Source organism: Pelophylax lessonae, assembly GCF_965119305.1.
Source record: "Pelophylax lessonae genome assembly, chromosome: 3".
Taxonomy (NCBI): Eukaryota; Metazoa; Chordata; class Amphibia; order Anura; family Ranidae; genus Pelophylax; species Pelophylax lessonae.
Genome location: NC_138770.1, coordinates 641,270,318 through 641,282,550, shown reverse-complemented (window position 1 = coordinate 641,282,550; position 12,233 = coordinate 641,270,318). Strand labels below are relative to the sequence as shown.

Sequence of the window (12,233 nt, the reverse complement as noted above, 5' to 3'; positions counted from 1 at the left end):
GAAGGCAGGATCAGGGGCATTCAAGGGGCCAGGAGTGCCGTCCTAAGTAACTCACTAGAAATATATAGCTTTTTAATTAATTTTTAGATGTATATGTAAAGGAGATAAGAATGGTGTAAATAATGTTATCAATATGTGTTGATATTTTTGCTTTAATGCTTTTAAAGGATAGGTTCACCCTTGGGAACCTGTTTTTAGAGTGCAACATATAACATGCCCCCACTCCTGCCCCTCTCCCTGTGGCACAGAGCCAGGGATCTTCTGCCTCTGTCTGCTGTCCGAATTTGAAAAGAGCATGACTGTGCAGAGCTCCGCCCACACAGCCACATCATTAATTCACAGAATTCTGTGAAAGAATGCCTACAAGCACAGTCAGCCTTTGCGGCTTTTGGATTGTAATTCTCAATGAGCTTGGTGGGTGCTGGGCATAGTTCATTGAGTTTCCTTGGCTGAAGTAACTGACTGCCCATATTGGAAGTATGGACAGACAGCTACCCTGACAGTATGCAAGAGCCTGACATTACACCCGCAATCTGCTGATCATGGATGCAATGATTTACAGGCTCCTAAGAGAAAAAAAAAATCGAAAATGCTATTTTTTGTACTTGCAAAAAATATGCATTTATTATTTTGTTTAATAAATGTGAACTTGTACTTTAATTCTGCACATACATCAGGGCAGCCCTATATTACATATGCAGGTTCTACTTATTGCTCTGCTGTGCTACACATTGGCTGTGCTATTCCTTCTCACAATGGAAGTCTATGAGGTGGGTGACTCACTGAAATAACAAACTCCCTATGTGGCTAGTATCTTCTTCAGAAGACAGAGTTTGTTTCCTCTAGAAGCCAACATAAAAATACCTATAGTGAGCACAGTAACAAAGATATAGAACAGCATGTCTGTAACAGTCATAGAAAAATACTTTGAGGCAAATACTGTATTCATACATTATTTTTTTTTTTAATAAAAGCAGAAAATAACAAACCCTGATCACATGGAGATGTTGGGGCAGATTTTGACCTATCGTCTTCCACCAATGGACCCCCAGGAACCGGCGGCTGAGTCTCCGCACCTGCATTCAGCTAAATAAATTACACGGCATTAGAAACAGTATTTTTAAGCTAGAATACAAAGCATATGTTAGCAAGCCATTAAATATCTTTGGAATAAGCAGATGTGTAAAAAAAAAAAAAAAAAGCAGTGAAAGTGTAACATGAGGCAAGATGTCAGTGTTGTTGAGATGAATGAAATAATGTAGACGTTGCTGGTCATTGTAGAAATCAGAGATAGAAATATAGACTGTGCAGGCACTACAGAGCTCAGTAAATGAGAAAAAGCTTTGCTGACTTCCATCATCCAATCAAGTGAAAGCGAAAAAAATGTTTTTATTTTTCCTTGCATGTGATTGGGTATTCTGCGTAAAGTGAAGCCTCATTTACGAAGATCTAGGGCAAGGATATGCAAACTGTGGCCCTCCAGCTGTTGCAAAACTACAAGTCCCATCATGCCTTTGCCTCTGGGTGTCATGCTTGTGTCTGTCAGAGTCTTGCTATGCCTCATGGTACTTGTAGTTCTGCAAGAGCTGGAGGGCCACAGCTTGCATATTCCTGCCCTAGAGCTTCGTAAATGAGGTAAGGCTTCACTTTACGAAGAACACCCAATCACATGCAAATTGAAGCCCTACCTCATTTATGACGCTCTAGGGCAGTGATGGCGAACCTTGGCACCCCAGATGTTTTGGAACTACATTTCCCATGATGCTCATGCACTCTGCAGTGTAGTTGAGCATCATGGGAAATGTAGTTCCAAAACATCTGGGGTGCCAAGGTTCACCATCACTGCTCTAGGGTAACTTCACTTGCGTGCACAGTCTATTTGCCTTTCATAAATCAACCACAAACTCTTCAGAGGTATTTAGAAATGGCTTACACTGTATGCAACTTAAAGCGTAATTTCCCTCTCTCAGTCAACACTAACTATTTTTAATCTCTGTGCTGCTGGCATTAATACAGTATATAGATAGTAAAGCATATTGCATTTACTTGTTTTCAATTTTTTTTTGCATTTTCTCAGTTCCTTCCTGGTTTCCATGCCTAGGCAAATTATGTCATACATCCCAGGAGTCTTCAGGAGGGGAGGAGGGGCTTTCTAAGCTAAGCATACCCTCCTGCCTGCATGCCCGAGCTAAGGGCAGATGAATTCCAGGAAGTAAATGCTACATCAAATATCTGCCCTTACGCAAGATGGCCACAGCAATAAATGCTAGGGGTGCTTTTTATAGTGATTTCTCAGCAAAATAAAGCATGGAGACATGGATGGATAGGGGAGTTTGCTTTAAATACTACAAAGGAATTAAATAGCGTTTTTGGAAGAAGAGAAATGTATTCTTTAGGTTTTGATAGAGAGGAGAAAGGTTAGAACCTCTGGCCAGCTTTTACAGCTGTCTGTGTCCTTGTTGGGGAGATACAGAAGAGGCAGGGAAGTCAGGGGGGAAAAAAGCCAGCCATAAGATCTGATAGAACTTCTAACCTTTTCCCAATTTACAAAAACAAATGTCATCATTCTTCTCAGCCCTTTTGAGTGAGATTTCCTTTAAATTTGCTGTCCTGGTAACCAAAAGGTTGGATTGTCTCCCTAAACAGGACACAAAAAGCAAAAAAACCCCAACAGATTTCAAGTCTTTCCTACATTGGCGTTGGCGTTCTACTTTACATTTATGATAAGCCAAGTGATAAGCACTGAAAAATCAAAAGGTTTTTGGGAAATCTAAATCTCAAAGCCTATAGCAGAAAGTTAAATAAAATCAGGAGTTCTTAATACTGCTCTGCTCTTAGACATTAGGATAAGAATAATTGCTGTTTTCGCAACCAAAGTAGTATCGGAATGCACGGCTAACTTGACTATAACTTAAAAAAAAATGTAAAAATGATTCAAATGATAAAAAGGCAATTTTTTACATTTTTTTTTTTTTTAAAGTTATAGTCAAGTTAGTGGAGTTTCCCCTAAATACCCCCTCCCTCCAAGTGCAATGCATGCTGGCCAATGCTCATCTTCCTTCCTGGTCCAGTTGTTGTTTCTCCACTATGGTCCTGGTTGACTGCTCTTCATACTGCGCATGAGCACCACAGTTCCATTATTTCCTCGGTGTACAGCTTACCCATAGAGATGAATGGGACCATGGCCCACATGCATTATGAAGAGGAGACAGACAAAACCTTTTTAGAGAAAAGACCACTAGACCGGGTAGGAAAGTGTGTATTATCCCATGTGTACTGCTCTCAGGTGGGTATAATGATTTATGAAAGGTCAACTTAAGGAACGGGGCGTGGTTTACTATAAAGCCTCGTACACACGCAACGATTATCGGCCGACCGATCGTCCGACTTTTGTCCAAGTTGTGTTTTGTTGGTTGGAATGTGCCTAGACTGCACACGAATTTTCTCGGCCAACAAAATTCTACTTCAGAAGTGATGTCATGTGTTGGTTTATTTTCTTTGTGTTTTTTCTTCACTGAGCATGCCCAGTCTTGCTCATCAGATTTTTCCCTGTCGAAATCTGTACTGACTGCACGAAAATCGGCCGTTGTGTTGACGGCCAACAAAAATTTTATAGCATGCACACCAGATTTTTTTTTGGCCGAAAAGTCGGAGTTGGTTGTCGGAAGCATCATACTAACAAGCCGAAAATCGGCAGATCGGACGATGGCCGAAAATTCCCTGCCAATTTTTCGACGCGTGTGTAGGGGGCATTAGAGGTAATTAAATAGGAGGGAGAGCATGACAATCCAAGCCAGGTAAGGCCCTGTAACCTAATTTGACCCCTACTGCACTGCCCATCTACATCTTATTCCCATTCACTTCTTGATTGTTCTCATATTGAATGCAAGTCTGTTCTCTGCAGCAGCCTAAATCAGTGCCAGTCACACAAAAATGCCGTTGAACAGCCGGTCATGCCACTGTCCCATGACTATCTTATTTAGCATAGGCTGGCATGGAATTCTGGATTACATGAAGCTCACGGGATACATGGCAGCCAGAGGGCAGCGGAAATATAAACAAGTTCCACAAGATATACTTAATGTCCCATGTCATCATGTTGCTATCAGGGATGGGTCAGGTTTACTGTGCCTTCTAGAGAGTTCATTTCATTTTTTGCAAAACACAAGTATTAAACGGAAATGGGTTCACAGATATTGGAGGATATTTATAGCTGGATTTGTAGGGATTCTAGTCATGCCAGATATCCCTCTGCCTGACATTGGGATTAGCTTGGATTTTTTTTCCCGGCCAAAAGCTAATATTTTCCTATCAGGGTTCTAAGCTGAGGATGTCTTTAAAGAGCCCCCTAATGCTGATATGTGTGTTTCAACCATGATCTTCCATCGATACAATGGCAGTTGGCCCAACTGTTAAGGCCTGAGGGAAACTATGCCAGGACCCGGGTCTGAACCTGCGACCTCTGCTGTGATGTCTCTTCTTGGCCGAGTCACCTCAGATGCTGGACAGCACCTGTCTGATTCATTGGACAACCCTGCCTTGATTCTGCTGAACCTTGAACTCCTTGTTTCTCTCATGAACTTCCTATTTAAGCCACACCTGTGCACTGCCTGTTAGTCAGATTATTGGAGAGGGGTATGGCTGCAGACTGGAGCTCCAGTCTCAACAGGAAACATGTGACCTCCATATATTTTATTTCTTTTTTAATCAACCCTAAAGTGATTGCAAAGGCAGAATTTTTTTTTATCTTAAAGCATTGTATGCATTAAAATAAAAAAAAGTCTTCTATGTGCAGCAGCCCCCCTAATACTTACCTATACCCAAACTAGATCCAGCGATGTTGTAGGAGTGACTCGGCTGCCCTGGACTCCCCTTCCTCATTGGCTGAGACAGCAGCACAGCGCTATTGGCTACCACTGCTGTAAATCAAAGTCAGTCAGCCAGGCCAGGCCGCAGCTCTGTGTTTAAATGGACACACAGAGCTGTACCCCGGCTGGGTGCCCCCATAGCAAGCTGCCTGCAGTGGGGGCACTCAACAGGAGGGAGGGGCCAGGAGCACCATAGAGGGACCCAAGAAGAGGTGGATTTGGGCTGCTCTGTGCAAAATCAACTGCATAGATCAGGTAAGTATTACATGTTTGGTATTTTTAATACAAAAAACAAAACAAGATTTTAGTATCACTTTAATGTAACAACCAACCAATAGACACAACTCGAGTAAGTGGAAGTCACACGTTTCCTATCTAGATTGAAGCTCCAGTAGCTGCAGTCAGATACCGTTCCATGCAGGCAATGATCACGCAGTAGTGAATGGGTTAATTTTAGTGTTGCATGCAAGCAGTGATCAGTCAGGGGTTAATTTTGTTAAAAATGTAAGGGGGTGCAATAGGGAATTGTATTATTGTAATTCAAAGTGTTCTCTTTACAGGAACATGAAGGCTCCCGTTCACACTGGGGTGGCTTCAAAGTCGCCCATCTCAGAAGCCGCCCCGCGTAGCATGACTTCAGCACGGCTTTCAAACAATTTATTTAATAGAAGTCAATGCAAGCCGCTCCCAAGTCGCCCCCAAGTAGTGCAGGAACATTTTCCACTGCACTGAATGCAGCATGACTTGCCAGGCGAATGAGTCGCCTGATAAGTCGCCCCCGTGTAAAATGAGCCTTAGAATTAAACTTTTTTTCCCCGTTTGCAGCTGACAGCTCAGTGTGAGGTGCTGTGATAGGGAGATCAGAGCTGGTCAAGGCACAATGATTGCTGGGCTCGGCTCCTGCAGCGATCATTGTACTGTGAGATCCAAATTTAGGGGTGTGTGTGCCGACCAGCCGCCAAACTTTTACTGCGACAGGTCGGCTTTATCTTTATTACACGAAACGACGTACTTGTACGTCGTTTAATGTAATAGCCAGGGGGGGCGCACGCATTCCAATTGGCCAGAAGGGGAGCCAATCAGCGGGTTCTATGGACACGATATCCGTCGGCAATCTGCGATCGCTCCCCATAGAGACAGAATGGCGTTCTGCCTTGTTTAGATAGGTCTGCCTATCAAAAAAAGGCAGACCATCGTTCTGTCACAGATGAACGAAGGGATCCTGTGTTCCTGCAATTCAGGAACACAGGTCTCTGTGTTCATCTAGAGAGCCCATCCCCTACACAGTTAGAAAGCATCCCCTAGGGACACACCTAACCCTTTGATCGCCCCTGGTGTTAACCCCATCCCTGCCAGTGTCATTAGTACAGTAACAGTGCATATTTTTAGCACCGATTGCTGTAGTAAGGTCAGTAGTCCCCCCAAAAGTGTAATTTAGGTGCCTGATCTGTCCGCTGCAATGTCGAAGTAAAAATCGCTGATCGCCGCAATTACTAGTAAAAAAAAAAAAAAATAAATAAAAATGATAAATCTTTCCCCTAGTTTGTAGACGCGATAACTTTTGTGCAAACCAATCAATATAAACTTATTATGATTTTTTTTTTTATTTACCAAAAATATGTAGCAGAATACAAATTGGCCTAAAATTATGAAAAAAAATAGATTTTACATTATTTTATTAGCTGTGTTTTATAGCAGAAAGTAAAAAATATTGTTTTTTTTTGTTTATAGCGCAAAAAATAAAAATCGCAGAGGTGATCAAATACCACCAAAGGAAAGCTCTATTTGTGGCCATTCGCCGAACACCCAAATTCGCCACAATGAACACCCTGCAATGCGCTGAGCACTGCACAAAGCCTTCTGCACCCTGATTGGACTAAGCTTTGCCCAATTAGATTGCAGTGTAAGCTGGTTGTTAAGGAGCGGGGCCGGTGTTGTAAAATTTTGTCGGACCCGTGAAAAAATCGGACCTCGTCACTTCCGGTTATGGGAGTCTCAAGTGCGCATGCGCACCAGACATTATCTTGGTTTGGTAAACTTATAACACAGAGCGACCAGTTGAATGAGAGGAGGCGGGGCTGAGGTGGGACGGAAGACACCGCCGCGTCATCTGCAGAGCTGAATAGAGGAGGCGGGACGGAGGTGCGACCGTGTAATAAATGCAGGACTTTAGCGACTCCTTCTGTTTTATTATCTTTACTAATTATCGTATTATTTACCCTTAGAATTTCATTACATTTAGTATTTCTTATTTTGCATTATAGAAATACTAAATGTCATGAAATCCGAAGGATAAATAATACGATAATTACTAAAGATAATAAAACAGGGAGTCGCTTAAGCCCTGCATATATTAAACGGCCGCACCTCCGTCCCGCCTCCTCCGCCAGCTCTGCATATGTGCCTCCGTCCCGTCGCACCTCAGCCCCGCCTTCTCTCAATCAGCTGTCCGTTCTCTGTTATAATTTTGCCAAACCTCGAAAAATGTCTTCTGCGCATGCGCACGGACGACTCCTATCAACTGTTTTGTGACGCTCTGTCACCGGAAGTGACGAGGTCCGATTTTTTCACGGGTCCGACAAAATTTTAGAACACCGGGAAGCTGGCCGCGGCGTCCTTAACATCTGATGAGTCATTAGCTGTCAATGTTTGTGCAAAAAATAAAGGAAAAAAAAAAAACGGTATAGAGGTGTTCCCCTACACCAACCCTGCCCCTCCCTGCCCCAGGCCCTTTGAGTCTGGTATGGATCTGAAGGGAAACCCCACACCAAAAAAAAAAAACACATGGCGTCCCCGCCAAATTCCATACCAGCCCCCTATGAGGGCATGGAGCCCAGCAGGTCAGAAAAGGGGGGGGGGGTCGGTCCCGCCCCCCCCTCTTTAACCATACCAGGCAACATGCCGGACGTCAGAGACTGGGGAATGCTGGGCACGTGACATCAGAAGGGCACTGTCACTGGGTGACGTAGTCAGGTGGCTCCACCCCTTGCCTATATAAGAAATGTCAAAGCGGAGAGCAGGCATACGGTGGGAGGCCTCCCAGGAGGCAAGAGCATTTTTCATTTTTTAATGAAAAAACCCCCTGCCCCAAGGCACCCAACCCTCCATGTTGAGGGCACGTGACCTGATATGGTTCTTTTTAGAAATTTTTACTGTAGCATGTTTAATGCATGCTACAGATGCACCACTTTACAGGCACATTAAAAGAACCCCCCGGGCACTATATTTTTAGGCATTTTTCATTTTTATTGTTGCACTTTAAGCATAATTAAAATCACTGCTCCTGAAAAAAATTATCGTTTTTAAATTTTTTTTTTTTTGCATAGAAGCCCATAAAATGGGGACTTCTGATTTTTCCTGTTCGGCTCCCATAGACTTCAATAGGGTTTTCCGTTTGTATTAGAACATTTCTCCTGTTTGGAAGTTGTGCTGCAAACCTAACAGGGGGGTGTTCGGCCCATCCTTAATCCCAACCTGCGTCCAGTAGTTTCCAACATTTGACTGGTTTACTGACTACACTTCTGCTTGGTCCATACCTGCTATATCTGTTAACTGACCCCGGCTTGCTCACCGCCTGGTGGAGTGATCCTGAGGACCCTGACTTGGTACTAACATGAAGCAAAACCCATCTCCTCCATCAGGAGCTCTGATGAACACCGGTTAGTACCACTTCAGGTGAGCCCTTGTCATCTGCTGCTGCACTTATCCAGCTGGTCGGTGGGAGCCTCTCTACTGCTATAGCTACTGGCCTCCAAGCTTGACCCCTGACCACGACACTCTAGACCATTATTAACCAACACAAGTAGTTTCTACTGACCTACATCTTGTTATCTGTGTATAATTACAGAGAAAAAAAAATATGATGTATAATTATGTTTATCTTTAATATATAAAGATAAAAGAAAAATGCGCATTAGAGATAAAGGTCATACCTTTTTCCTTCGCTGCCCAGAGGCTGTAATTTTATCCGGCGTGACGCCAAGATCCGCTAGTACTTTAGCTATACCCCGAGAGTCCACCCCGCAGTTTGGTGCTACATTAGATTCACAGCGTCTGTGTACGTTCATTTTACACACTGGGCAAATATTGAAAAACAAAGAAAAAACAAAATTAGACAAATTCAATCTCCACACATTTTTATGCCCATCAAATTCTCAGCTTGCAACCATACATGGGTCGAAATTCGGTCGGTTCAGCAGGGACTAGCTGAATTTCGATCTATGTGAAGGAATCTCTGTTCTATACAAGTTAGGCCCCTTTCACACAGGCGGACCGTTCAGATCCGCCTGTCTGTTTTTTTGGCGGATCTGAACGCATGCCCCATGCATCTCTCTGGGGCATCGGATCCGGACAGACGGAAACCCTATTTTCCATCCGTCCAGCGGATCAGATGGGATCGGATGAGAACGGACAGGCGGTCTGTTCTCATCTGATTCCTCCATAGAGAACAGCGGGACCTGACAGTTGTGTCTCCGCATCACAGCACGGAGACACAGCTGCCCTCTGCCTGCTCAGCGGGGGATTGGCGGATCAATCCCCCGCTGAGATAAACGGAGTCCGCGGACGGACCAGAATGTGTGAAAGGGGCCTTAAGCAACAGATCAACTTGCGTCAAATGGGAAAATATTTTTCGATTAGCTGCTGATCGGTTTATTTTGACAGCGGACAATCCTGCTGTGAGAATACATTGTCTCAGCAGAGAGATTCCTTCATTTACCTCACTTGTGTTGATGTGGGAATCATTTTTTTTTGTTTTTTGTTTAGCCCACTGGCTGAACTAAATAAAAAAAAAAAAAAAAAAAAGATCCATATACGGACAGCTCTAGGCTTAGATTGCTTTGCATTTTTTATATTGTCTTATATTTGACTCGTGTCATAAAAATCAGCATTCCTCAATTTCTGCTTAATACTGTTGCAACACTAATGTCTATAGCTCCATGTTGGTTATGGTCCTTCATGGTGGCAGCTGGATGATCCTCAACTTATTATAATTATTATACTACAGGATTTATATAGCTCCAACAAATTGCACAGCACTTTACAACATGAAGGCAGACAGTACAGTTACAATACAATTCAATTCGGCAGGAATCAGATGGCATTGCTCAATAGAGCTTACAATCTAGGAGGGAGGGTCAAGTGAAACAAAGGGAAAAACTGTGGGGATGAGCTGATGGAGAAAATCAAAGTACAGTTGTTAGGTGGAGGCAGAATAGGCTTCTTTGAAGAGAAGGGCTTTTAGGCATCATCTAAAAGCAGAGTAGGGGATAGTCGGACAGATTGGGTTAGGGAGTTCCAAAATACGGGAGAGGCTCTTGAAAAGTCCTGAAGGTGAGTATGGGAGGAGGTGACGGGGGAGCTAGAGAGCAGGTGGTCTTGGGAGAAGCGAAGAGAGCAATTAGGTTGGTATTTTGAGACTAGGCTAGTAATGTATCTGGGGGGTGAGTTATGGCTTTGTAAGTTGTTAGTATTTTGAATTTCATTTGTTGGGTGAGCAGAAGCCAGTGGAGGGATTGGCAGGGAGAAGTAGCAGACATGGAGCGGTTAGTAAGGTCGTTGAGCCTGGCAACAGCATTCATGATGAACTGAAGGTTTGGATAGTCTATGTAGAGGTAAGCCAATGAGAATGGAGTTGCAGTAGTCGAGGCGAGAGATGACCAAGGAGTGAACTAGGAGCTCTGTGGTGTCATTGGTCAGGAAGGGGCGTATTTTGGAAATGTTGCAGAGGTTGAGACGGCAAGATTCGGACAGTGATTGGATGTGGCGTCTAAAGCATAGATCCCAGTCCAGAATTACACCTAGAACCTTGCCATGCAGGGATGTGCTAATCGTTGTGCCATTGATCTTGACAGAGAAGTCAGGAGAAGGGGCACGTGGGGGAGGAAATATTATGAGCTTGGTTTTGGATTGATTGAGTTTTAGGAAGTGGTGTGACATTCAGACTGCTATGTCTGTTAGTAAATTAGTGATACGCGAGGAGACTAAGGCCCCGTTCACATTGGGGCGATCCGACTTCCCGGGGCGACCTCCGAGGTCGCGGTGCGAGCAGCGCGCCGCGTCCTCGGAGCGGCCGGCACGGACTTCATAACATTGAAGTCTATGACGGTCGCTCCAGGTTGCCCCAAAGAAGCTCCGGACCCTTTTTCTAAGTCGGAGCGACTTGTGTCGCTCCTATTAGAACGGGTCCGCAGCTTCCCTATAGAAGGCTACCTACGGCGACCTGTGAGGCGACCAGGTCGCCTCACAGGTCGCCCCAGTGTGAACGGGGACTGAAGGAGTAGCCTGGGGGTAGAGAGATACATTTTAGTGTCATCAGCATAGAGATGGTGTTGGAAGCAATGGGAGGTCATCAGTTGACCCAGGGACAGACCTTTATATGCATCTTTGCTTTATACAGTACATAAGAAAGCTCTACTTTCTGCTTAGTAGTACTACACAGCAAAAATGTCCACTAATAACTTTATGTAAAACTCCCTGATGCATCTATTTTAAAGTGGAATTAAACTTGCAATTTTGAAATAACACTGACAGGTTAGTCATTTATAACAGGAGAGGCCCTAGTGGTGTCTTCTGCCATAAATGCTTCTCCCAGCATGTCAGTGGTAATGTACACTGAGCAGCGCATGTGCAGTTCTAAGTACATTTACACACCACTCAGTGCTGAGATGATGTGACTTTCATGGTAACGTGATCGCGTCCCACACATTCAAGCGACAGAGCAAACCCAGAAGGAAGCCTGAGTGAAAATGGAACCATTTGGAGTGGTGACAATGCAGTATGGGAGGGCTTTGACAGGTACTGTAAGTCTGCCATAATGTGCAACTACGAAAGAACAACCTCCTGCACTCAAGGGAAATGGCCTGGCACGGATTGATTACAGACTTTTGCTCCGCTATTCACAAAGTTTTTCAGCCACCTATGGGCTTGGGATGCCCAAAAGTCACACTAGAAAATAAAAGTAGAGGGTGCCCCAGCCTTGTGCATTATCTTTGTGACAACTTTATTGAATAAAACAAAAACAGATGTATTGTATACTCACAAGCTGCATGATATAACAAGCACATCGAAGTCCTCAGTGTACTGGACGTCTGGATCGACTGAACACGTCTCAACCGTTAGAAGACCCTCTGAATGACTGACGCGTTTCAAGGGGAGATCCGCTTTCCAAGGCTCTGAGGTGGGTTTTTGGAAGACCAAGGGATCCCTCCAGACACTATATACCCTTTTGCATATCAGTATACAAGCTGAACATTTCTGAACCCTTCCTCTTTCTGACTGGCCAACTATATATTTACTGCCATGTTTGGTGATTTTTACTACCGTTTACCAATAATATGGAACATTGGGATAACCATCTATACACTA

General features: G+C 44.0%; 1 protein-coding gene across 2 annotated transcripts in view; it reads right to left on the bottom strand.

Moving 5' to 3' along the window:
• PRKCE (protein kinase C epsilon) overlaps positions 1-12,233 on the bottom strand; it is a 670,827-nt gene that overhangs the window by 268,465 nt on the left and 390,129 nt on the right. For both annotated transcript variants that reach the window (XM_082249847.1, XM_082249848.1), the window contains exons 7-8: positions 8,801-8,943; positions 990-1,086 (exon numbers count right to left, since the gene is read on the bottom strand). In XM_082249847.1, coding sequence (XP_082105973.1) covers positions 990-1,086; positions 8,801-8,943 — 240 coding nt within the window. The remainder of the gene's footprint in view (positions 1-989; positions 1,087-8,800; positions 8,944-12,233) is intronic.